The following is a 27570-nucleotide window of genomic DNA, read 5'->3' on the forward strand; positions in this document are numbered from 1 at the left end:
ATGGGTAATGCAGTAATGGAGAGCACAGCGGGTAAGCATCAGCTTTGGGGTCAGCCAGGACCAGATTTGCCGGCAGCTTTAGCACATGCTAGTGGCATGGTATTTTTAGCAAACGGTCCTCAGTTTCCTCGTCTCTAAAATGGGCGAACCAATAGTATCTATCCCCAAGTACTTTTGAGGATGAATTGAAATACATAAAACACTTTGTCCGATTCTCGGCTGGTAGTAATAAGCCCCCACATGTTTACGATGGTGAAGCTTCAAACTCCTCACCGTGAGGGTCTCCATATTCAGATGCTCCGTCTCCCACTACTGTCACCTTTGGCACACCTGCTCTCTCCATGAGGCAGTGTCGCTGAGCATTTCAGAGCATGAACCTAGGGCCCCACAACCCTGCCTCCCAGCCCCGCTCCTCCTCTCACTTTGTGAATATGAACGTGGTACCTAATACTCTGACTGCCATTGTCCCATGTATAGAATGGGGGTAATAGCAGACCTACCACTTCGGTACTGTTGTGGGGACTGAGGTGAGGGCTGTAAAGCCTCAGCACAGTACCTGGCACACGGGACTCTCTCCCTCAGCGCTAGGTGTTATTACTCCGCCAGATGCTGCCAGGTAGGAGAGCTGGAGTAGAAAGTGGCCTCTGTCCCCAGGAACTCACCATCTAAGCCTCTGTGCTGTCAGGAGGCGTCTTCATCCAGGCTCACTCTGCCCAGCACGGAGGTGATTTGATGCTACAGATCTCTGCAATTCAGCACTCCTTACTCCACTCCTCTCCTCCTCTCTCACTGCCATCCTGCCAATTCCTGGTTCCCTCAGGCCTGGGAGCCAGAGAGAATTGGGCTCAAGTCTACACATACTCACTGTGGGACCTTGGGCAAGTTGCTCAACCTCTCTGAGCCTGTTTTCTCACCTGCAACTGTAAGGATTAAATGAGACAATGCATACAACGTGTCTAGTCCAGAGCCGGGCACTGATTAAAAGTTAAACAGTTAGTAAGGTCCCTTGATCCTTATTTGCAGTCCTAAATGCTAACCCTTTTCTCCCTGCCTAATGGGCTTAACTAACCCTTCTCTCCAAATTTCCTCCAATATGCCCAATTTAGCCCCTGTTGTATTGAAATCAAACTGTCCTACATCCTGCACTGTCTCTAGAACCACCTTTTCCTTTTGCATCCTTTGTAAAAATAAATCGTGGCTCTTTCCCAACATCAGATGCCCTCGCTGTGGTGTACTGTTGCATTTATGGCTCCAAATTTGCTCACTCCTTCTTGTATCCACCCCACTGAGTTTTCTTCCCCCCACCTGATCCTGAACTCGACTTGTGACTTGTTCCGGTTAATGGTATAATTGCAAAAGTGAGGCAAGAGGACACTTGAAAAGTGTTTGTGCCCTGGGGCTTCTCCTCTCTTTCTGCTCTTAGAACCCCGAGATACTTGATCTCTCAATGCCTCAGTTTTCTAATCTCTAAAATGGGGTGGGGGGGGGGTAGTAATGAGTAGGTGTCATAAGGATTAGAGAATGTTTGAATAGCGCTCCCTGGACATAGTCATCTTTAGTTCAAAATTGTGCTAAAAAGGCTTTATGTCCTTTGCCACCCTTTTCTGTGGGTTGCTGGTTTCGTTTATACCATTTGAGCATTTCAATGGTGTAAAGTAGGGACCTAGCTTACTTTTGGATGAACATCTTTATCATGGACAAAGTTAGTTGGATATGTCTTTAATCCAGTAGTTATGAGTAAATTCAGTGCTGGTTAAGGTTGAGTAAACAGGTTTTCTTACGCTGTCAGTGAGAATATAATTGGCAACATATTTTGGCAAAAATTTGTAAATATGTAATCAATTTCTAAATCTATCTATATAAATATAAATATATATATATATATATCTCCTAAAATCCTGTGATCCCAACTCTAGAAAATGTGTATCTTACAAAAGCACAATGTTGTAACATTGTTTATAAAAACAAAGAAAAGGTGGAAATGATTTAAATGTCTGTCCGTATCTGAATGAATAAATTATAGTACCTCCATACAAATAAAATTCTACACAACCATTTTTAAAAGTGCCATATGTACAGACTTGGAACGAAACCTACAACATATTGTAAAGTGAAAAGGGAAGTTGCAGCACAATATGTATAGTGTTAATACTCATTTTGGATTTTAAAAGCCATATATAATAAAAATAGTTAATGATTTATTGAGTACGTATTCTTTACCAGGCACTGATCTAAATATTTAATCCTTACAACCACCTGATGAGATGAGTACTATTATACCATTTTTCAGAAAAAGAAACTGAGGCATCAGGAAGCTAAGTAATTTTCCCAGGGCTGTGAAGTTAGTGAGAGGTGGAGCCCAGAGTCCGGCCTGACCGTCTGATTCCTGCAAGGCACCTTCAACCACTACTCAATGTGTCATAAGCATAAAAAAGGTCTCGGACTGGGAAGAGGAGGAGGGGCCTTTCTCCACCTGTTTTATCCACTTTTGTGTTGTTTGGGTTTGTTACAAAGAGCATGTAACTGAAAAATAAAAAATTTTATAAAAGCGCCCAACCGTGTGGAATTCTTGCCTGGGATGGGAGCCAAGAGGGGATGGATGGAGGGAACCACAGACACTTTTCTCAGGCTGGGTTGAGCTCTAACCTGACTTTATGGGACTTCCCTGGCAGTCCAGTGGTTAAGAGTCTGCGCTCCCACTGCAGGGGGCACGGATTCAATCCCCGGTCAGGGAACTAATATCCTGCATGCCGCGTGGCAAAAAAAAATTTTTTTTTAAAACAAACAAACAAAAAAAAACCCTGACTTTACATGGACTTCTTAATATACACCTTCCTCATCAGCAAGGACGGATACAGCTTTGGAGGGACGAACTTCAGCATAAGACAATCTGAGTTCAATCCAACTAAGTGGACTTTGCCAAGCATCTTTACCTCTCTGAGCCTCCACTTCTCACCTGCAAAGTACTGACCACTACCACCTTTACAGGCTTGCTGTGAGGGTCAGAGAGAGCGTAAGAGGTGGTGGCCGGGACCGCTTCGTCCCACGTTCCCTGCAGTTGTGGCTCCTGGGAACCTGGCATAACGTAAATTATGAGAAGGTCTTTTGGCTGACATCATCTGGGAAGGTTTTATTGTCCCATGGTGTCCACGTGCAACTCTCGGGTTCAGACTCAATTCGGAGAGGAAGAGTTTCACAACAATATGATGAATTCAAAAGCCCAATGACTGCCCCAGTCTCCCCCTAATTTCAAGTCCCCACCCATTCCAAAGAACAAAAGAAACAGGAAGAGAGATTTCTGTTCCCATCTTGCCCAATGATCTGGTCTCAGCCCTTGGTTTTCCAAGTCTGGTCTCATGTTTGGAAGAAGTAATTTATCTCAAGGTTCTCCCAGTGGGTCTGGGAACCACCAGGACAATCTGATGCAAAGCCAGGTTATGGAAAGAATAAATCCACCACACTTAGTTCCTGCCTTTAGCAACACAGACTAGGGGTTGCATTAGTGAATGGGGGGCTGGGAGGTGGTCTGGCCCCTTTGAAGTCTCTGCTTCAGCTTTACTTTGGTATAACTTTAATATTAGTCCTTCAAATATTACTCATTATTACCTGCTTGGATTGGATTATCCAGATAATTGTTCTGGTTTCCACCACCGCACCCCCAGCCCCTAGCTGCATACTGACCTCAGAGCGGGGGTGCTCTCCGTTTTGAAGGTCCTTGCAAAGTCTGCATCATGCTCTGTAATCTCCCAAGCAGCTTCGTTTATCACCATTGTGCATTCCTACGGATTCTCAGTTTAATGACACCCTTTCTGAAGCAGCAGTGATGGTGCCAAATGGCACTTGCATTTCCAGGAAAGCAGCCAAACTCATTAAGTTAATAAAGGAATTGAGCTGTATACAGTTGCCTCCTTCACATCCATTCCCGAAAAACCCGCACTCTCACAACTCATCAACAGCTATTAAACCTTCGCCTCCACCTGCAAAGCACTCGCCCCACTGAGTCACAGAAGGTCAGACCCACGTCGGCTGTGGAGGACAGAACACTCTGTGCACGAGATTGGATGCCCATCTCAGAGCCCGGCCAGCCCTGACATTTCTCTCCCTTCTGCCCCCATCGGAGTCCCATGGATCCTGGTCAGAGGCGGGACCAGACCTAACTATCTGCTAGACTAGAGTCTCAGATGAACCATCACAAGCACCCGCGCAGTCTCCCCGCCTCAGCCTGAACTTTTGCAGTCAGGGTCATCTCTCTAAACCACAAATCTGAGGATATCACCCTTCTGCCATATTCCTTTCTCAGCTCCCCATTGCTCACGGGAGAACGGTCCCCAAACACCTAGAGTAGCATCAGGCTTCTCAAGACATACCCCACCATCACTCACCTCTTCACTTCACAGGCTCCGCGTCACCACTCTCCCACGGACCTCTCTACTCCACACTCCAGCTCCCAAAACTGGCCCTGCTCTCTCACTCACTTCAGGCCTTTGAGTACCACCCTTCCGGATGCCCTCAACACCTTTCCACACCTTCACTGCTTCCTCTTTTCCTGGATAACTGAAACTCATCCTTCAAGACTCCACCCAGAAGTCCCTTCCTCCAGGAAGCTTTCCCTGACCTCCCAAGTTGGCCTTGGTAGATGCCTGGGTAGTTCTTCAAACTTCCGTAGCAATGGGAACGCCATGCATGAGAATACTTACCACATGGAATCATGACCGTCTTTTTTTATTACTTGTCTCCACAACTAGAGCGTGAGTGAGGAACTATGTCACTTTCACCTCTGCGTTCCCACATACCTGGCCCATGGAGGTCCCAAAAGTTTCTATCTTATAGCATGGTCATCTGTGTTGAGTTCCTGTCTTTCCCGGCATACTCTCTCCACAATGACCCCTGCAGAAATGTCCTTCTCTTTTCTGATCTCCAGATCTCTTTTCCTCACCCTCTCTGTGCTCTTCCTCTTTTCCCATCTCCTTGCCCAGTAAGAGTCATGTTGACTTAAACTGAAGTTTTCAATATTTGCATTTCTCCACTCCAAGGGAAGCTTGCACCTGGTCCCATCCACTTCCTTCAAGTGCCCCATCTAACTCCTCTCCAGCCTCACTCTTCTCAGCTCAATCCTCACATCTTTAACTCCACCAGAAGTTGGAAGAGTCTCTTCACCTCCTGCCATCCTGCAAAGGAGTGTGGGAACCACCCATGGGGTCAGCCTCGGGGCCACCCAGCCCAGGTCCTGGCTCCAGTGGGGTCCCCTAAGATACGTTATCACTGTTCCACGGTGAGGATGGCCACATGACAGACTCATTCCCCTTAATAATCCTACACACATCAATTGTTGAATTCAGCCAGGCCTCTCAGGAAGGATTTTATATATCCTATCAACACCAGCTCTTGACATAATGAATTCCAGACGTTTACTACCCTCTGAATGTATTTCAAACAGTTTTCTTCTAAGTGTCAAGGCACGGAAGGAAATTAGATTCCTGAAAGTAGTGGCTACGTGTGGGTTGTGGTCTTGCACCACCACCCCTACCTCATCCTTCCAGGATCTAAGATCCTCCTTCATAGGAACCAAAAGGCATGGAAAAATTGGTTCAGCCAAGGATCAGATCTCCAAAATCACCCAAAGGGAATCATAAGGCATATGACGACAGGGCACTACTCTGGCTCTTATATTGACCTCTAATGGCTGCCTTGCAGGAACACTATGGTCAAGGCAAGTGACCCCTGTGAGTAGAAGCAAGGACAGAGGCTAGTCCAGGAACCCCAGGGCTGAAGTTTCAGCTGGTCTCAGCAAGACTGCAATGGACAGTCAAGAAAACTGAAACCATTTTAGTATTTCAAACACAGGGAATTTAATACAGATGATGGGCCACAATGGGGATGAAAAAGCTAAAAAGCCAAAGAGGAATGATGAAGCAACCCAAAAATTAACAACAGCAGGAGGCCAGCGTCCTTCAAGGGCTGCAGGACACAGGGGGATGGTGGGGTTACCAAAACCCAGAAGCCAGGGCCATCCAGCCCGAGCTAGGACCACAGCAGAGGCTGCCCAGCAGGAAGTGAGACCACGAAGGGGGGGATGTCCAGCAGGGATCTGGAATAGCCACGCAGATTCAGCCATGCCAGAAATGCCCTCCTCTGCCCACAGCAGAGAGAAGGGGAAATGCCCTGACTTCTCCCTTCCCGCCAGGCTCCAATCTCCTGCCAAAAATAGAAGGCAGTGCCAAGGGGCTGAAAAACAGCTGCAGGAGAAGGGCAGGCATGGATCTGAAAGCAAGAGGCAATGACCAGTCCAGGCACCAAGGGACAGACACACCCCAGCAGTTCATGTACCACCCCCTCTGTTCTCAGAGTTTCATTGTTTTCAATTGTGTCCTTTCTCAGCTTCTGCCCTTCTAGACTGAAAAGGCTGTCCCCACAAGGCAGTCTCTGTGTCCATCCTGTGGGATCAATTAATTTTACGATTCTCCAAATACTTACTATGCACCAAATATGTGCCAGGCGCTCTGCAGGGCAGTGGGAGGAAGGGAATACAAAAAGAAATAAGGTACAATTCTTGTTCTCAAGGAGCTCATGGTCTGAAGGAGGGGCGACCGACAAGAGCACAGCCCTCTATATTAGAAAATAATTTATGTGAGGCCTAAGAAGAAACTGTGCTTGGGACAATGGGAGAAGCCTTCCAGGAAGAAGTGACATCTGAACTGGTCCTTAGATGAGGATTTCACCAAGAAAGGCATCGCAGGTGGATGAAGAGTCTGACCAAAGGTACCAAGTGGAGGATGGAACATGGTGGCTTGAGGGACAGTGACAAATGAGGCTGGTGAGGGGAGCACACGGGGAGAGGATCCAGGTAAGACCTGAAGTGTGGACAGAGGTCAGAGGACCACACAGCAATGGCGAGCAATCAGAGGGGTTTATCCAGGGGTGTGGCATGAATAGCTTTGTGTTCTAGAAGGATCTCTCTGGCTGCCTATGTGGAGGATGGGTTGGAAGCGGCGAGATCAGAGGCAGGGAGTAGAGTTTGAGATGTGATTATCACAGGAATCCAGAGAAGAAATGATGAGGAGCAGAGGGGATGGAGAGAAGGGGCAGATGCAGGCCATGGCTCAGGGGCAGATTAATGTGAAGGATGATGGAGAGAGGCAGGTCACCTGACACAGAGCCTTTCAATGGGCCTCTGCAGTCTCAGCATTTTCCCAAGGTGGTGCAGAGACCAGAGTCCTGAGAGTGGGTGCCCCAGAGTTTGGAGAGAGAGAGGGGGGCCTGCCTTTGATGCCCAGTTCCCTGCCTGGTGGGGAGACCTGCTCTCTCACTCACTTCAGGCCTTTGAGTACCACCCTCCAGATGCCCTCAACACCCTTCCACTCCTTCACTGCTTCCTCTTTTCCTGGATAACTGAAACTCATCCTTGGGGACCCTTTTTGCTGCTGATGCACTTTGGGCACTGACATCAGAGCTCCCTGCATCATACCAGAGCTTACAGGGTTTGAGCCATTTTCCTCTGAGACAGTGCAAAGCAACATGGAAGAACCCAGAACTGGCTCCTTTAGTCAGTCCAGATGTGGATAAACAAATACAAATAAGAAATCAATGGAAATAGGGATTCTTTCTCTTCTACCCCTCAGAGAGTATTAACTGAGCCGTTCCAGGGGGCTGAGCTTAGAGCCAGGTCTACATTTTCCATCCCTTCTGCACAGTCCTGCACAATTAGAAATCATGCATCTTTTACTGAGCACGTACTTTGTGCCTGGAATTGTGCAGAACACCGTTAGCTCTCAGAAATTGACCAAACACACTCCCTGCCAAATGAATTCACATGGTAAGCCTTTCAAAGTCTGGTCCCAACTTGCTTCTCCAGCACCTCTTGCCACTTTCCCACCACACACCCTTCACTGCAGTGACATGGGAGGGACTGGAATTGAGAACTTAAAACTCCATAGAAATAGAGTCACAGACGTAGAAAACAAACTTACGGTTACGGGGAATAAGGGGGAGAGGGATAAATTGGGAGATTGGGATTGACATATACACACTACTATATATAAAATAGATAATTAATAAGGACCTACTGTATAGCACAGGGAACTCTACTTAATATTCTGTAATGGCCTATATGGGAAAAGAATCTAAAAAAGAGTGGATTATATGTATATGTATAACTGATTCAATTTGCTGTATACCTGAAACTAACACAACCTTGTAAATCAACTATACTCCAATAAAAGTTTAAAACAAAAACAAAATTTATAAGATGAAAAAATAATCAAAAATAAAAATAACCTCGATGGATACAGATGAGGACTGAGGCGTTTAACCCATTTGGCTCCATGCAGAGAGAACCACTCTTCTGGACCAAACTCAGCAGTATCCCTGGTGTCCACAAGAGGCACAGTAATACTGTCAAGGGAGTACATAATTCAGCAAATATGTGTTAGCCACAGGTCTTGTGCAAGTTTTTTGGCAAAACCCTGAGGAAAAAGGCAAGAAGGTAAAGGACCAATTTGCTAAAGGAAGCCAAGTACTGGTAAAGCCCCACGAAGCCAGGCTTTGGCTTATTATGCATTCATTCCTCTGTTCAACAAATATATATTGAGCTTCTAGTACATACAGAACTAATTCGCTGTATTAGGCGCTGGAAGTATGGCTGTGTACAAGATAGACATAAGCCCTGCCCTTGAAAAAGTTCCAGTCCCAGGAGTTGACAGGCAAAATAAAAGATCAGTGGTTTCTCCCTACAGGTCTTTTATCCCTAGAGAGATAGACCTCCCTAGTCTGGGAGAAACTCTGCAGATCAAAAGGCCTTGGTCTGACTGCTCCAGGCCATGCCTCCTTGAGAAAGTGCACCCACCTCATCTGCCCGGGATTCACTGGGCAGCGGGGCCCTGCCCTGTGATCTGACCAACAGTGATCAGAGTAGGCGCCCAGGAGATCCAGAAAGGTCTCCCTGTCTTGGTACCACAGCCTCTTAAACTGCTCTTAATGTTTTCTCTCGTGGCTCTAAGAAGTCCTGTACAGTCTTATTTCTGTTGAACTATCACCACCTGACGGCCAAGGAAAATTTTGTCAAGAAAAGAGAGCCTTGAGTAATGGAGTTTAACGACAAGTTGACATAGCAGATTTGTAGTTTTCTAAGGAGGCTTAGCGAGGCCGTCACAAGGGGCCTCATCAATTCTCTACGCTTAGCCCCAGATGGCGGAGGATTTGGCCTGTTCTTAAAGGCTCCTAGAAGGGAGTTCCACACTTACCTCCCATAACTTGTTCCTGCACTTAGCACCTCTCACTGGGCAGAAGTCCTACCCCAGAGCTCCTCCCAGATCCTCCTGCCCCAGTTAAAGCCCCTTTGCTTTGATTGGCATCAATGGAGCTGGATACGTACGCTCAGAGGTCATCATCTAACCTCTGTATTTCCCAGCTCAAAGCCTCCAGGGGGAGGGAGGACGTGACAGTCCACTTCATGTAAAGGACACAGGTGAGTTCTGAGAGGCTGAGGCCTCCCCCAGTGGTGAGGACCAGAATAAGCTCAAGATGCACAGCTAACCCGCATCCCAACTGCCTTTTAGAAGCAGCCTTGGGAGTGATGAGCCAATAAGCTTGTTGGAGGTGAATACACTCACCCGTCACCTTTCAACACATCGGAGGCAGCAGGCGGCACAGGGATGAGGTCGTGGATTTTGGAGTCTCTCAGGTCTGGTCTCATCTGCAAAATAAGGACAATGATCCCCATCTTAGAAAATTGCTGGGAAGATGAAGTGACCTGGGTCCGCAAAGTGCCTGGCGTGAAGCAGATCCCACTCAATAGATACTGTCATTGGCCCCGCTCCCCACTCCCAGGACAGTCGTTAAAAACCTCAATTCAACCACTTTATGTACTCACAGGCCATCTTGTTCTGGAAGGATTCGTTGTACAAATTTATATCCATATAGAGATATAAAGTAAAATAGAATTGTGTGAAGTTGCTACATATATCAAGCAAAGTTAAAATGAGGACAGAGAGGAGATAAAATGAAACGAAAAGTGAAGGTGTTACATGAAGCACGTGCCTTAACATTATATTTTGTATATGTTTTTAAGAGATGGACCAAATGCTTGACTTAAAAACTTCCCGGAGGACAAACCAAAGAGGCACTATGGCCAGTTGCTAGATGAAGTGCTTGAAAGAGAAAAATAAGTGAGTTCCCAAGAAAAGCACATCTCTGAACCAAAATTTTTAAATATGTATTCCCTTCAATCCAGAAATTTCTTTTCAAGCAATCTTTCCCTTAGAGGTACTCACAGGTGTGCACAAAAACATACATGTGTACAAAGCAAAATGAAAATGAAAACGAGCTAAATTTCCATCACATTGGACTGATCAAATCAATTATTCCAAACCAACTACGAAACAGAAGAAGAATGACAGATCCATATGTCCTAACATGGAAGGAACTGCAAAATAGTTTAAGAGAAAAAGAATCAACTTGCAAACAAATTATGTCCTATATATGTAGTTTGTAGAGAAGTGTATCTTCACTCATGTCAAGATGCTAACACTGATTACCCCTGGGGAGTAGATGGGATGATGGGGAAAGTTACAGGGACATTTTTACTTTTTAACTCTACATATTTCCACATTTTGTTTTCGTAATCCTAATAGTTTAACTTAAAGAAAAAGGGGGAACTGTCATTTTTGAAGTTACAGGTAATTAGATAGCAGTATTATATCAATGTTAAATTTCCTGAATTTGATCATCATACCATGGTTATATAAGAAAATGTCCTTTGCTTATTCTTAGCAGATACTTGCTGAAGTCCTTTGAGGTAAAAGGCCATGACATCTGCAGCTTATTGATAAATAATCAGTTAAAAATAATTTTAAAATAAAATAATAGTAAGTGTACAGAGAGAGTTAGAAAGCCAATATGGCATCAAGTTAATCATTAGGGGAATCTAGCTAAAGGTTATAGAGGATTTCACTGTACTACTCTTGCAATTTTTCTGTAAGTTTGAAATGTTTCCAAAGTAAAAAGTGTCCCTAGAAAGTTATGCATGGTTTCTTCCTTCTGGGGTGGAGACTTTGATGTGCCTTGCCTGGGTTCTATGAGGACCCCATTGTGGATTCTTTCACACATGTAAGACAGGCATGAATCATCACCCTTGGTTGAGCCTTAAATACAGTTAAGTCAAATGAGGTTACTCAGAGTGAGAGAGCGTGTTCTTTGTAAATGATGTAAGTAGACTGTGTCCTTTGAAGAACTATGCCTGCAGGTTACCTTAGAGAAGTGGGTTGGATTTTTTTCCTAAATCTAAAGCTGTAATCAGAATACTTTGTACCTATAGAGTATTGTTGGCTCTTTGAAGATGGCAATGGAGGTGTACAGTAAGTGCCCCACATACGAATGAGTTCAGTTCCAAGAGCGTGTTTGTAAGTCCAATTTGTTTGTAAGTCCAACAGTTAACCTAGGTATCCAACTAACACAATCGGCTATATAGGACTGTACTGTAATAGGTTTATAATACTTTTCACATAAATAATACATAAAAAACAAACACAAAAAATAAAGAAAACATTTTTAATCTTACAGTGCAGTACCTTGAAAAGTACAGTAGTACAGTACAACAGCTGGCATACAGGGGCTGGCATCGAGTGAACAGGCAAGAAGAGTTACTGACTGGAGGAGGGAGAGGAGGTGGGAGATGGTAGAGCTGAAGGACCATCAGCAATAGGAGACGGAGGGCAAGCTGCACAACCACTTGTAGAGGATGCACGCACGTGACAACGTACGCCAGACACGTGAACTAATTTATGCGACTGGACATTCGAACGCACGTTCGATCTTTGAAAGTTCGCAACTTGAAGCTTCGTACGTAGGGGACTTACTGTATGTATTCTTGTCAAAGTTCACGGGAAATTAAAAGCAGACCATGGTAGGATGGACACCAAGTCCTGATATTTTCTTCACTTCACATTGAGGGAAAGATTAGAAGAAGGAGGGTCAGGAGGGAAACTTGATTATATTTTTTAACAAATGATTTCAGTGATTGGTGTTCAGTGCACAGTTTTATCTAAGCCTGTAATACTCAGACTTTTGGGAAATGAATTGTCAGACTGTTAGGATGGCCTTACTGGACCAACCACACATCTGAAGGGAAGAGGATTTCCATATCAATCATCCTGGAAGGAGGTTAATCCTGGGGCCTGTGTTGGGAGGGGAGTGGACTTGGGGAGGGAGGGGGGAATTTGTTCTCTTTCTGTGGGTCTGAAGCCAGATTGACCTGGTATGGAGGTAACTGGAGAATTTTAGGGTGGAGAAGAGTCTGCCAGTGTCAGATGGAAACCAGCCGGAGCTACAAAGGCTACCAGCTGGGAAAGGGGCACCAAAGGCAGCCGTAACATGCAGGTTCTGGGAACAATGTCAGCAGCTGTCACTGTAAGTGACCCACTGCTGGAGTTACTTTCCTTTATCCTGATCCTTCAGGAGAATCTTACTCAAAGTCATATCTTCCAATCTTGGTCTTGGCTGTGCCAGGGAGAACTGGGGAGGGCCTGTCCCACATTTCAAGAGAGGCCAGGAAAAGAGCAGGGCCCCCAGAATTGGTGGATCAGAGAAGACACCTGGGCCCAGCATCGCAGGGGGACAGAGACAGCATCTCAGACCACAGAAGCAACACAGGGTAGTAAGACGGGAGGTCAGGAAGGAAACTGAGGGCCAATTTCACAGTCCCCGTGGGGCAACACCTGGAACACTCTCAGACGTAGCTGGGAGCTGGGAAATTTTAGGGAGGCCAATTTCCAGAAGTTATCTGGGTTTGGGTTCAAGTCATAATAATTTGAATATAAAAAAGAAACATCACTTTACCCTAGTGGGGTGTGAGACATATGATTACCCTCACATGCTAAGTTTTAATAGAAACTAGCATTATTTTTAAAAAGTGGGGTTTTTAACGTGCTCCTAAAAGGCCCTGAAGCATCAGGAAGGAGCAAAGACCCAAAGCAGCAGAAACAGATAACTGAAAATTCAGACCTCAGAGGGAGAGCACCTCTGGGTCCTCTGTTAACCAAACAGGACAGTGTCTCAATGCACAGAAAGTATTTGAGTGCCATCTAATGGCCAGAGTGAGCAGCTGCTTAGAAAGATAAAGAGGAAATATCAATAGATAAGCATTCCATACATGCAGCTTTTATTGCCCTGATAGCGTGGACCAGGCACTTTCTTAGGCACAGGGAGTACAAAAGTGAACAAAGTAGTCTGAGTCTGTCTTCGGGGGACTAACAGTCTATCGGCAGGTGAGGGTGACAGAAAATAAGCAAATAAACAAATCTATGGGACTTCCCTGATGGCGCAGTGGTTGGGAATCTGCCTGCCAATGCAGGGGACACAGGTTTGAGCCCTGGTCTGGGAGGATCCCACATGGCGCGGAGCAGTTGGGCCCGTGAGCCACAACTACTGAGCCTGCACGTCTGGAGCCTGTGCTCCGCAACAAGAGAGGCCGCGATAGTGAGAGGCCCGCGCACCGCGATGAAGAGTGGCCCCCGCCTGCAGCAACTAGAGGAAGCCCTCGCACAGAAACGAAGACCCAAGACAGCCAAATAAATAGATAAATAAATAAATAATAATTTAAAGGTGCTAATAATTTAAAAAAAAAAAAAAAGAACCGGTGTGCCAACTTGTTCTAAAAAAAATAGTGACTGGTTTGTTTTTATTTTATTTATTTATTTATTTTTGGCTGTGTTGGGTCTTCATTGCTGCTCACAGGCTTTCTCTAGTTGCGGCGAGCGGGGGCTACTCTTCGTTGCGGTGCACAGGCTTCTCATTGTGGTGGCTTCTCCTGTTGCAGAGCACGGGCTTTAGGCACTTGGGCTTCAGTAGTTGTGGCATGTGGGCTCAGTAGCTGTGGCTCACGGGCTCTAGAGCTCAGGTTCAGTAGTTGTGGCTCACGGGCTTAGTTGCTCTGTGGCATGTGGGATCTTCTTGGACCAGGGATCGAACCCGTGTCCCCTGCACTGGCAGGTGGATTCTTAACCACTGAGCCACCAGCGAAGTCCCTGGGTGTTCAATTTTAAATAGGGAGGGTGGTGAGGCAAGATTCCACCAAGGTGACTTTTGAGCAAAGACCTGAAGCAGGTGAGGGAACAAGCCATGAGATATCAGGTACAAAGCTTGTTCCAGGCAGAAGAAACAGCAGGTGCAAAGAACTTGAGGTGGGACCATGCCTGGAGTGTTTAAGGAACAGCGAGGAGGCCAGTGAAGATGCAGCTAAAAGGGATATGAGATGAGGACAGAGATGACAAGGAGCGAGATCTCCAGTATCTCACAGGCAAGGACAAGGACCTTGAATTTACCTCTGATGACCTGGGAAAACACGGGAGGATTTTGATCAAAAGAGATCCGAGGGCTTCCCTGGTGGCGCAGTGGTTGAGAATCTGCCTCCCAATGCAGGGGACACGGGTTCGAGCCCTGGTCTGGGAAGATCCCACATGCCGCGGAGCAACTAGGCCTGTGAGCCACAATTACTGAGCCTGCGCGTCTGGAGCCTGTGCTCCACAACAAGACAGGCCACGCTAGTGAGAGGCCCACGCACCGCGATGAAGAGTGGTCCCCACTTGCCGCAACTAGAGAAAAGCCCTCGCACAGAAACGAAAACCCAACACAGCCATAAATAAAAATAAATAAATAAATAAAATTTAAAAAAGAGAGAGATCCGAAAACTGACTGTTATTTGTTTCTACGTCTATCCCCCAGTGCCTGTGCATTTCTGGGGGCCTGGGGGCTGAGGGGTCTTACCGACCTCCGCCTGGCCCACAGGGCTGGCCCAGAGTAGACGCTCAACGGGTGCTTGTGGGTGATTGTGGAATCAACAGGTAAGTAAACTCAAGGCCACGGGCATGTGTCTCCCATAGGTTGGCCGGCTGCGGCCTCACGGCTGAAGCCTGCAAGGACCTTGCCTCTGGGCTGAGCGCCAGCCAAACCCTGGTGGAGCTAGAATTGAGCTTCAACATGCTCCTGGACACTGGAGCTGAGCACCTTTGCCAGGGCCTGAGACAGCCAAGCTGCGAGCTGCGGCGACTGTTGTAACTGCTCCTCGTTGGCACTACTTTGTGGGGTGGGCACGGGGAGGTAGAGCGAGCTGCCCTACCACCACGGGGCAGAGAGAAGGTGGGAGTTCACAGGGGCCACGAGAGATTCCCGCTGATGCCCTCACAATCCTCCTTGACTTTTGTTCTTATATTAGAAGCTCGCTCTTCTTTCATCCTGTATTGTAGATGCCCTTAATGTTGAAACCCACCAAAGCATCCTATGTCAGGTAACTCTGGGCAATTGGCAGGGCTGATGCAGTTAACAGTGAGATCCAGTCATACCAGTGGAACACGGAGTAAATTACTCATACAAGGTTGATAGGGTGAGTGGGCAGGATTCACGGGGATCACACAGGAGTGAAAAGGGAGTTCGCCTGTATCCTGAGTGGCTCCTTGGCTGCAAGAGGAAAATTTAAATCTCCCAGCTTCCTGCAGGCCAGTCAGGTCTTTATCTCCCTTTAATGTCACCCCAGAACCCCCAAAGGGCCATGGGTACTAGAAAGGGAAACCAGACCCCAGGTACCCCGAGGAGAGGGCCTGACTGGGGGCCCCTATGTGTCTCCCCTGAAGGCTGGTCAGCTGCGGCCTCACGTCCGGCTGCTGCCAGGACCTGGCCTCCGTGCTCGGGTCCAGCCCCAGCCTGACCGAGCTAGACCTGCAGCAGAACAAGCTGGATGACCTCGGCATGAGGCTGCTCTGTGAAGGGCTCAGACAGCCTACCTGCCAACTCACACTCCTGTGGTGAGGCCCTGTGGGTCCCTTCTGGTCAGAGGGCAGGGAATGGGGCTGAGGGTAGCAAGGGATGCAAGTGCTGTGGAATGGGACAGGGGAAGGCAAAGGGAAAGACAAATGCATGGCCAGCCTGGGTTCCTCGCCAGCTCTACCACTTACTTAGGCCGTGTGACTTGGGCGGCTCTTCATCTGAGACTTGATTTCTTTATGTGTCTGATGGGACTGTCATGTCCACTTCATAGACTATAATGGAATAAGATACATGGAAACACTAGGACAGGGCTCAGACAGAAACGGGCTCAGAGCAGCGAGCGCCCAGCCCTCACGTCCACCCTGCAGGCCCCGAGGGTGATGTTCTGCTCTGAGCACCACTCCCCACGCCGCCTCCCGGCCATTTCCTCTCTCCTCCACCTCCTGACCACACGCCCACTGGCTGTTCCTGGCTGAACCCTTCCCTGCAGCTCCTGGCTGAGGCCCTGTCACACGCTCAGAGAGCTGACGGGCTCCAGACCCTCCACGTCCCGCCCCCTCTGGCCCTGCCCTCGAGCTCTAGTGGGCCCTCGGAGGGGTCTGCAGAGCCTGGGCCCTGGCCGTCCTCAGCCAGGCCTCCCTCGTGGGCTCTCAGGCTGAAGGAGTCGTCAGGGGCAACAGTCTGCAGGTCTCCCAAAGTTGATTCCAACCATACACACCAGGGGAGTACCAGGCCATTCCCCACCAAGCACTTCTGGCCCCATAACGCAAACCTCTCCAGAGCCTGGCCTTTGCGGGCAGAGCTGGATTCAGGGCCCAGCTCACCGGTTACTGGTCAGATCTGGGCTGCCTCAGAGCAGCCCGCCCTCGGTCGTCCTGCGAAGGTTTCTGCTTCCTTCCTCTCAGAGCCCCAGGACTGATTGGGAGGGATAACCATCTACGCGGGGGGGCTCCATCCCCTCCCTAGGGGACGCTAGCTCTGATAGCAGCAATGAGTGAAGCGTGCACCGCCCTTTACAGTGTGCAGGGTCTTTCCCCCTGCCTTGTCCATGGGCTCACAACAGGCAGACCAGGTCCACCTGTGTTAGAGGTGAGGCCACGGAGGCCCAGCGAGGGCAACAGGTGTCCCTGATCTGACGGAAAGCCCAGAACACAAGGCCTATGAGAATGGAAACCGGGCGCTCTCTTCCCAGCAAAACTTCTAGCCTCTGGGCAGGAAACCCCAGGACCTACCCCTGGGTGGTCATTTTGAGGCCATGGGGAATGAGTGTTCTGTGGTGGACACTGTGAGGCGCTGCCCAGATGCCCCCTGGGAATGAAGATGTAACCCCGAGTCACTGGGAATGCTACTGGCAGCCAGTTACCGGGATGGCATCTGCCAGCGAGGGCCACCTCACCCAAGGTCGCATCCCCTCCCTGGTGTGGCCTGCATCCAATGCCTGACTGGTGTTGGGATATAAAGACCCAGCCCCTCATCCCAATTTGGGAGAGCTCTGAGGGGTCATCCCGACTTCAGAGGCCCCTGTAGAGCCGGCTGAGGTCTCCACTGAGACTGCATCGCAGCCCAACTTCTCCGTCTGCCCAGACCTGCTTCCCGCCTTCCCTTGTCCTGGTGTTGAGCCAGTGAACCTCACTTTACTTTCCATCTCAGAGCCTGATTCCCAGGGAACCCAATCTGTGACAGGTTCCCGTGGGAGGTGGCAGATCCCGCAACTGTGAGCCCCGAGGACCTCGGGATCGCATGGGGATCCCGGCCGAACCAGGCTTCCTTTGTGCTTGCAGGTTAGATCAGACCCAGCTGAGCGAGCAGGTGACAGAGACGCTGAGGGTCCTGAAGGAGGAGAAGCCTCAGCTGCGCATCTCCAGGATACGGTAAGGTGGGGAGACCCAGAACTCCCTCCTGCCTATCCAGGCCCAGCTGAGTCCTTGAGGCTGGTCCAGAGCCAAGAGATGGGGAAAGAAATGTGGGGTGGAGGCAGAGACAGCAGAGCTGGGAAGAAACCAACAAAGTACAGCAGCCAGAGTGAGGTCTGGTTGTTTGTTTAGTGCAAATAGAATCATTCAACTCCTCTGCTTAAACCATTCCAAGAGATGAAAAAGATGAACAAATGGAAAAAAGTGAATGGGTGCGTGGGTGAGATTAGGAACATGGAAAGCAATGACCACCGGGGGGAGACAAAGACAAAGAAAGAGGGCCTTGGCGGGGAAATACCACCCCCATGCCCCCCCATACACCTACACACATATACACACTCCAGGCTTGAGGGGTGAGCCCCAGAGACGGGAGAGTCCCTCTTCCTCCCCGGGGAATCTGCTGCAGCTCCATGCTTTCCCTGTTTTGTCTATCTCGGCCCGTGACTGCAAAGGTCATCTGTCCCCAGGTTCTTGGGTGCCAGGCCTCGCCTAAAATGGAAAGGAAGGGGCTCCCAGGCTTAGGAGGAGGACCCATTCATCACAGAACAACATTCCCTGCAGCCCCACAATGTGTTAGGCACCCAGCAGTGAACAAAGACCCAACTTCAGGGGCTCAGCCCAGCAGTGAGACAGGTACAAGTTATCCCCCCGCCTGCAGAATTACACTCGGTTCCCTGGTGGCGCAGTGGTTGAGAACCTGCCTGCCGATGCAGGGGACAAGGGTTCGAGCCCTGGTCTGGGAAGATCCCACATGCCACGGAGCAACTAGGCCCGTGAGCCACAGCTACTGAGCCTGCGCGTCTGGAGCCTGTGCTCCGCAACAAGAGAGGCCACGACAGTGAGAGGCCCGCGCACCGCGATGAAGAGTGGCCCCTCTTGCCACAACTGGAGAAAGCCCTCGCACAGAAACGAAGACCCAACACAGCCAAGAATGAATAAATAAATAAATAATAATTTAGAATTACACTCGGGCTCCTGTGAGCACATTGATGGGCCTACTGGACTCTATCCAAAGCAGCTGAGCTGAGCTCTGAACGCTGGGAGGGGTTAGCTGGGCCGAGAAGGGGTCAATTCCCGGCAGAGATCTTTGTGCCGATCCAGAGTCTGCTGCCCGATGTGCGCAGAAGCCAAGACTAGGACACCAGCTTTTGAGAAAGGGAAGAGTTTTATTGCTAGGTCAACCAGCAAGGACACAGGGGGTGAGGCTCCCACATCTGTCTTCTCGATCCAGGGTCCAGGGTGACATTTAAAGGGTTAGAGAAATTTCACACTTGGAAGCTGACTGGCTAGAATCGAATCAGCCATACAAGCTACTCGCGCGGCTGGAAGCCAGATTTTCCTTTTTTGAAGGACTTCTTACTCCATAAAGGGCTCCTGTGGCAACATTTCTATTCTTTGAGCTCCACAGACTGAAGATTCTTGGTTCTGGGGTCATCTTGGCGACATGGGTTCCCATGGTCTTGCACATGTGCAGTGCTGTCTCTGTAAAATAACTCAAGGCTGGATTAATCAATCAACATATTTAAGGAGGCAAAACCAGTTTCAGCTGGCCCACGTTTTACTTGCTGTTTCAGTAGAGGCACTGAGCTTAGCTTCTTTGAGGAATAGGAGGCTAGGGACCTGGAGCAGGGCTACTCAAAGTGTGGTCCGCAGACAAGCAGCATCCGAATCAGCATCACCTGGGCGCTCGGTAGAAATTTCCCCACTCCAGACCTGCTGAGTCAGAATCTCTGGGGGTGGGCCCGGGAATCTGTGTTCTAACCAGCCTCCAGGTGATTTTTAACACCAGCTTTAGAACCACTGGTCTAGAGGTAAGTGAGCAGTTGGAGTGGCACAGGTGAGGCTGGGGGCGGGGGCCAGGGGCACAGGACCTAACACCTTTGGGGCCATGTTAAGAACTTTTTATCTTACCCCCCAAAGCAATAGACATTTCAGGGCTTTAGCAGTGAAGTGCTGCCAGATTCACACTTTCAGGTCAGCTGCTGAGTGAAAAATGGACCAGAGGGAGTCAAGAGCAAAAGCAAGGAACTCTTTAGGATGATGCAGTGGTTTGAGCCACAGATGCCAGGGCCTGGGACCAGGGTGGAGGCCGTGGAGGTGGAGAGAATAGAAAAGAAAATAGAGAATACAAAAGAGCTGCTTTGGAGGTGGTGTCAAGGTGATTAATTAAAGTGATCAATCAGCTCTCAGAGCGGCCGAGGGAGAAGTCAGGACGATACCCCAGTTCTGGCATAAACAGCTGGGTGGATGCGGGCCATTCGTGGAGACAGGGACTATGGGAGAAGCCCAACGGGGACCATGAGTTTAAATTCAGATGAGTTGAATTCAAGTGGGGATGTCATGTAGACAGCCCCCAGCATCCTCCCAAGATCTCAGGGAGAATGAATTCCGTCTAGGAAGCCAAGTCTGACGATCCCTAATGAGGGCCCAGGTGGAGGAGGGACGAGTGATAACATGTCCTCACTCAAGCAGCAGAGACAAGAATCAGGTAGTTTGAAGGGGCCAGGCTGGGAGCACCATGATGTGGGGTTGCAGGAGGGTGGTGGTAGCTTTGAAAGGTCACTGCCTCCAACCCCCTGCCTCTGGAGTGGGACGGGGCAGGACACCCACCTAGGAGAGACTGCGAGATCTTCTACTTCCGGAACCTTGCAGGATTTCTGCTTCCCTCTCTCCCAGCCTCGGGGGCTGGGGCTGCCCCTCTCCCGAACATCTATAGCATGTCTCAGACTCTGAACCGGAGCCCAGTCTTCCAAGGTCCGCTCTGGGCTTCGGAGGCCTGGGAATCACCTCTCCATCCCTGCCCATCTATCTTTTGAGCCATGGTCCTCTCACAAGCTGCCCACCCAGGGCATGCTGGGAAGAGCGACCCTTCTGGGAAGTGGGAAAGGGGAGGGAGGAGGGTGGGGGCCAGCGGGGCAACGGGGTTAAGCCTCCTCAGGTAGCAGGCAGACCAGTCTTGGGAGCGGCCCCTCCGTGGTCCAGCCCCAGGGGGCCGGGGGCGGCCAGGCAGGAGACTCTAAAGCTGGCCACTGCCCTGTCTGTTCCAGAGGGAAGCGCCCCTCAAGTAGCACAGGTGGAACCCTTCTGTCTGTCGTCTCCTGCCCCTCTGGGGGACTGACCCACGGAGTCTCTGGGGACCGAGGATGACTTCTGGGGTCCCCCAGGGCCTGTGGCTACCGACGTAGTTGACAAACAGAGGAGCCTTACCGGTGAGTGAGGGGGCTCTGCCTGTCCCCCACCCCATCCTGGGTCCCCACAGAGAGTCTGCTCCCCACTCATGGCCCACTGGGTCCCCCCCCGCCCCCTGCCAGGCCACCATGCAGGGACAGGGCTGAGATACTGGGTCGGTGCTTTTACTATGGAAAAAGAGGTTTTGCTACAAAAATTTTTTAAATAGACACAAAAGTAGAGTCCAGAGAACTTCCACATACCCATTAACCAGCTTCAACAACCATTTCTGCCAAATTTGTTTCAACTATTCACTTCCCCCCTCCTTTTTGTTGTTATTTTAAATCCAAGGCATCGGGTGATTTTATCCTTAAATATTTTGTGATACCTTTCAAAAAGTACAAATAAAGACCTTTTCTTCCATAACCACAATGCCATTTTCACATCTCACAAAATTTACAATAAGCCTTTTGTATCATCTAATACCCAATCCATATTCAAATGTGCTCAATTGTCTAAAGTGTGTCTTTGCAGATGATTTGTCCTAAACACGATCCAAAGTCCACTCATTGTATTTGACTTATGTCTCAAATCTCATCTAAATCTCTTTTCATCTATATGCTCCTGTTTCATTAATATCTACTGTGTGCTAAGTTCCAGGCTAGTAACAGGGGGGGCCCTGAGATGGATATGGCAGCCCTGCCTTCCAGGGTTTACAGTCATGAGTAATAAATTATAACCATTGTCATGATCTCTCACATAACACATTGCCGTTCACCGTCACAGACATTATCGCAGCTGGGAGAGACTATCACTCCCAACTTAACATCTACAGAAGCTGACATCTACCATTTACCAGATGGGGAACCTTGGGAAAGTCACTTAAGAACACTGTAAAGTGTTGTTTTCAGCTCCAACGGTTTATCATTAATATTACCATGCAGATTGTTATTTATTATTGGCAAATAGCCCTTTAAAAACAAGAACAGGGCTTCCCTGGTGGCGCAGTGGTTGAGAATCTGCCTGCCAATGCAGGGGACACGGGTTCGAGCCCTGGTCTGGGAGGATCCCACATGCCGCGGAGCAACTGGGCCCGTGAGCCACAACTACTGAGCCTGAGCGTCTGGAGCCTCTGCTCCGCAACAAGAGAGGCCGCGATAGTGAGAGGCCCGCGCACCGCGATGAAGAGTGGCTCCCACTCGCCGCAACTGGAGAAAGCCCTCACACAGAAACGAAGACCCAACACAGCCAAAAATAAACATAATAAATAAATAATAAATAAAAATTTAAAAAAAAAGATTACCTAAATGCCTCATTTAAAAAAAAAAAAAAAAAAAAAAAACAAGAACACTTTCCTATTTCATTATCATCATCATCATTACAAAAACAGCCAACCACCCCTAGGCATGTATTAAGCTATCCACATGCATTAGGTCACTGATTATTCATGACTGTACCCTAGTTACAGATGGGGAAACTGAGATTAGGGGGGTTCAATATCACGCTCAGGGATCCACAGTCAGAGAGCAGAGGAGTCAGTATTCAAACCCAAATCCATTTGACTTCAACGTCTGGGCTTAGAGCCACTCTACAGGATCCGTAGTGCCTGGCACAGGATCTGGTAGATGCTCAGTAAATTTGTGTAGAGTAATTCAGCGTCCACTTCTCCCCATTTTTCCCAGAGTCCACTTCCCCATGGCCGGCTTCTACCACTGGCCCAACACTGGTCTCCGCTTTGTGGTGAGAGGGCCAGTGACCATTGAAATTGAATTCTGTGCCTGGGACCTGTTCCTGAACAGGACATTCCCACAGCACAGCTGGATGGTTGCAGGGCCTCTGTTTGACATCAAGGCTGAGCCAGGAGCCGTGGCAGCTGTGTACCTCCCTCACTTTGTGGCCCTCCAAGGTGAGCAAAAGGGAGGTGCGGAAGCAAGGTGATGGTGGTAAGAACGGGCCTGAATGAGACTTTGGATGGTGATGTCCTGAGGGAGGAACTCGTGGTTTCCTTAGGGAGCCTGAGAGAGGGTTGCAGAAATGGAGACAGCTTTCCTCTCATTCCATGGTGCTCTGGGCATATCTTTCTGAAGCACTTTTGTCCCCAGGCTCATAATTATTTTTGCCTGAATTACTTGAAAGTTTCCCTAAATAGAAAGTACAATAAAAACTAGCATTTATTAAGTTTTCTTTACATAGATTGGAAAACAGATTATATACTCAGTTGAGATTTTCAAAAAGATTTTTCAAAGATAGGACTATTTACAAAGTAAGGCTAAGTGAACTAACTAAGGTTAAGTGAACTAACAAGGAATGTTGGGGTCCCTGGAGACTAATGACAAATGGGAAGCCATTGCTTCTCCTACAGGCAGGGAGAAGAAACAGTGTCACCAGACTCCATTTGCAAGCTGGAGCCATGAAAGAGGGGCTTTCCAGAAGGAGATGTAGTCATAAAGGGTAACGCAGTTACCTCTGTCACCTCCAAAGACTTCCCACAGAGAAAGTTCCAAGAAATATAAGCTCACAGTCAAAAATGACAGTCAACAAGGCACCATAAATGAGAACCAGCAGAAACATAGGTACCAGAATTGGTCCCATTAAATAAATAAATAAATAAATTTTTAAAAAAATTTTTTTAAATAAAATAAGAATGGGTCCCGGGACTTCCCTGGTGGTGCAGTGGTTAAGAATCCACCTGCCAGTGCAGGGGACACAGATTCGATATCTGGTCTGGGAAGATCCCACATGTGGAACAGCTAAGCCCGTGCACCACAGCTGCAGAGCCTGCGCTCTAGAGCCCACGAGCCACAACTACTGAGCCCGCGTGCCACAACTACTGAAGCCCACGCACCTAGAGCCCGTGCTCCACAACAAGAGAAGCCACCACAATGAGAAGCCCGCGCACCACACGGAAGAGTAGCCCCGCTCGCCGCAACTAGAGAAAGCCCGCGCAGCAACAAAGACCCAACACAGCCAAAAATAAATAAAATAAATAAATCTATTTTAAAATAAATAAATAAATAAGAATTGGTCCCATAAAGACTTCAGACATTTTGTGTTATCAGAAACAGAACACAAAATACGTATGTTTCATTTGCTTAAAGAAATAGTCTAGGGGAAAAAGCAATAAACCATCAAAAATGATAAATCAAATTTGGTAACAAGCTAATTAAAGAAAATAGGAAAACGTAAAGAAAAAAAAAAGATTAAGTGACATGGAGGATAGCATGAGAAGGCCTAACATACATCTAATCAGAATTCTGGAAGGATATGGTAGAGAGAATGGAGAAGATGAAATAGTCAAAGAGAGAACTGCCAAGAAATTTCTAGGATTGCTAAAAGATGTGACTTCTCAGAATGAGAAATCCAAAAAATCCATGGGCTATGACAGAAACATGAAAAGGTGTTGCTTCAAAGAAAAACTAGTGGAAAAGGGAAAGTAATTATACTTTCCAAATTATACTTTGGAAAAGGGATGGTAATTATAGTTGTATTTGGTGAATTCTTCAGCATTTTTTCAGATTGTATACACCACTGTGGTATTACCTTCACACACAAAAAAAAGCAATTAATACGCTCTGCATGGCCCCTTCTGGGATTAACGTCAGTCAGCAATGTTCTGATTGGTGCCCGTGCAGCCTAAGGGCTTTGTCTGGTTTGCTGGATGTCCCTCTGCTGCCCAGAAACCACTGCATTGCAGCAGTTGCCAAGCAACTCAGGGATGGAGCTAGGACTCCAACCTTCATCCCTTAAACTCTGTCTTCATCTCAGGCTCATCAGTGTCCACGCCTGGTCAGATGTCTTGGCTGCAAATCAACTGTGGCTGATTTAGGCAGAAAAGGAATATATAGGAAGATTCTTGAGTAGCTTGTAGACTTAACAAAAGATTAGGCAACAAGTCTTTCAAAAAAAAAAAAAAAAATGGCAGTGACCAAAGGATGCTAGAAACCGAGAACATAGCCAAGGTTACACCAAGAAAAATAGGAAGAGACCTGTGCTGCAGGCACAAGGGTATACTACCCTTGGCCACTCCATTTCCTCACTGCCCTTTCCTCCTCCTTGCCCTCCACCTGCCTGGAGTCAAACCTGTCAGCATCACTCAATGGCCCTCACAGTTACAGAATCCATACCAGCCAGGTAACCATGGGGTCAATAGCCTTCCCAGCTCCAGGGCCAGGGACTGGGACTCTGTATGGGTTTGGCTACAGGGAGTTTCTGCAGTGCTCCCACCCTAGAGACAGTATTGCCCAAAGTCCCCGCATGATGGCTTCCCTGGCTGGGCCCCCCAGGAAGGCCACTGAGCCTGCACCTGGGGACATCACTCCCCCAGCCAAGCCAGACTCAGTGAGGGCACTAAGTCCTTGCCTCTTGAATCCATTCTTTGACAGGGAACTACGTGGACATCCCCCTGTTCCAAGTGGCCCACTTCAAAGAAGAGGAGATGCTCTTGGAGAAGCCAGCCAGGGTGGCGCCATATTACACCGTCCTGGAAAACCCCAGCTTCTCGCCCGTGGGAGTTCTACTGAGGGTGGTCCACGCTGCTCTGCGCTTCATTCCCACCACTTCCACCGTGTTGCTCTACCATCACCTCCATCCTGAAGAAGTCACCTTCCACCTCTACCTGATCCCCAGTGACTGCTCCGTTCCGAAGGTGGCAGTAAGAGCCAGAAAGGTCGGGCCAGGGTGGGCTGACAGCAAACAGGAAATGTAACCAGAGAGCCCTCTAGATGGGTCAACTGGGAATAAGGATGGGCCTCTTATAAGCAGGAGCCTTGGAGTGGGTGAATAATCCTGCCCCTGCTCCGCCATGGTCTGGTCTGGCTCCCTAAGGTCTCCCCCAGCTGGCTTTGCTGTTCCATCGCTCGTCTCTGGACAAGCCTCTTCCCAGGAGTCAAAAGATGAGCGATCTCCATGCTTAGAACTGTCTCCTTTCCCCCATTCCCATGTCTTCTCCAGCAACGCCCCGATTCCCACCCTGAGTATAGCAGAGGCCAAGCATGGGGCTCTCTGTGTAGCAATGCATGGGGGGTGAGGGGCCAGCGGGGGTGGTATAGCCCCCTCCACCAACACACACACACACACACACACACGGAAGCACCATCTCACTTTGTTCAGACCAGATTCCGTAGGGTGGGATCTCTGGGATGCCAGACATACCTCCTCCCTTGATCCTTGTTCTGTACACTCCTCAGGCCATAGATGACGAAGAAAAGAAGTTCCACTTTGTGCGAATACACAAGCCGCCCCCGCTGACCCCGCTTTACATGGGCTCCCGCTACACTGTGTCTGGTTCGGAGAAGCTGGAAATAATGCCGGAGGTGAGCCGCCCAGATGTTTGGCCCTCACCAGGGTCAGAGGTCATGCTTGGGGATACCTGTGGGCAGGTCTCAGAGCTTTCCCAGGGACGGGGTGAACTGGGGTTGGGCAGACATCGAGTGGGATTTAGGGTGAGCAGGAATGCTTCAGAGATTGGGAGGAAGGGAGTTGGGGGCAGGATCACACTCAGGATGGAGACAACATTGGGAAGGGCTGGGCTACAGGGTGTCAATGGTCTCCAGTCAAAACCACCATGAACACACCTGCAGCTGAAGACGCTGGGTTTAGGACTCGTGGCAGGGGGAGAACACACACCCTGGGGAACCACGGGGCCTCTCAGTACAAAGGTAGGGAGAACCTATTATAGGATCTGGGCCTTGGTTGGGTAATTTGGGGGAAGGTCTAAGGAAATGGAGGTTTGCTCTAGATTGGGTGTTATCAGAAAACAGGGGCAATTCTGTGAGTGGGAACCTCAGCAAATCTTATCTCTAGGCAGGGCAGACCCAACAAAGATAAAGCTGTAATTGCTTAAATAGCAGTCACTCGTTTAGCTGGGAGGGCGGAGGTGGAGGAAGAAGGATCTGGGTTAGAATGTGTGAACAGTACATTTAAGGATGAGTCCTGACTCATGCATGGGGTACCCAGCTGTGCTTATCCTTCTGAGGGTTTGTGGAACATTTAAAGAGCAGTGTCTAAAGGTGGCAGTTACTTTCAGTACAGGAGACGGTCAGAGTGTTCCTATGGGGTTGAGCAGGGCCAAGAAGGTGTCAGGGGGAGAAAGACCTTATTCGCAGGATGAATCGTGGCTTCTCACAGGGAGGTTCTTTCTCTCTGCAGGAGCTAGAGCTCTGCTATCGGAGCCCCAGAGAATCCCAGCTGTTCTCTGAGTTCTGCGTTGGCCATTTGAGGTCAAGGATCAGGTTGCAAATGAGAAACAAGAAAGATAGGACTAGGACTTCCCTGGTGGCGCAGGGGTTAATAATCCGCCTGCCAATGCAGGGGACACGGGTTCGAGCCCTGGTCCGGGAAGATCCCACATGCCGCAGAGCAACTAAGCCCGTGTGCCACAACTACTGAGCCTGTGCTCTAGAGCCCGCAAGCCACAACTACTGAGCCCACGTGCCACAACTACTGAAGCCCGTGTGCCTAGAGCCCGTGCTCCACAACAACAGAAGCCACCGCGATGAGAAGCCCATGCACCGCAACAAAGAGTAGCCCCCACTCGCCACAACTAGAGAAGGCCTGCACGCAGCAACAAAGACCCAACGCAGCCAAAAATAAATAAATAAATTAATTAATTAATTTAAAAAAAAAAAAAAAGAAAGATGGGACTGTGGTATGGGAAGCCTTGGTGAAACCAGGTAAAGTCAAGTCCAGGGAGCACAAAGGTGGGAGAGAGAAAGTCAATCAAAGTGTATGTGTATGT

General features: G+C 48.8%; 1 protein-coding gene across 1 annotated transcript; it reads left to right on the forward strand.

Moving 5' to 3' along the window:
• Window positions 1–27089, forward strand: NLRP1 (NLR family pyrin domain containing 1; the record flags this gene model as incomplete). The annotated part of the gene is given in 9 exon segments (XM_059906431.1): window positions 1–31; window positions 14840–15044; window positions 15621–15791; window positions 17535–17624; window positions 20649–20875; window positions 22519–22740; window positions 25217–25479; window positions 26021–26146; window positions 26982–27089. Coding segments are annotated over 9 exon segments (1443 nt in total), but the record flags the coding sequence as incomplete, so codon positions are not given.
• Window positions 27090–27570: the final 481 nt, after the last annotated feature.

The sequence above is a fragment of the Balaenoptera ricei genome, chromosome 20, assembly GCF_028023285.1.
Source record: "Balaenoptera ricei isolate mBalRic1 chromosome 20, mBalRic1.hap2, whole genome shotgun sequence".
Lineage (NCBI taxonomy): Eukaryota > Metazoa > Chordata > Mammalia > Artiodactyla > Balaenopteridae > Balaenoptera > Balaenoptera ricei.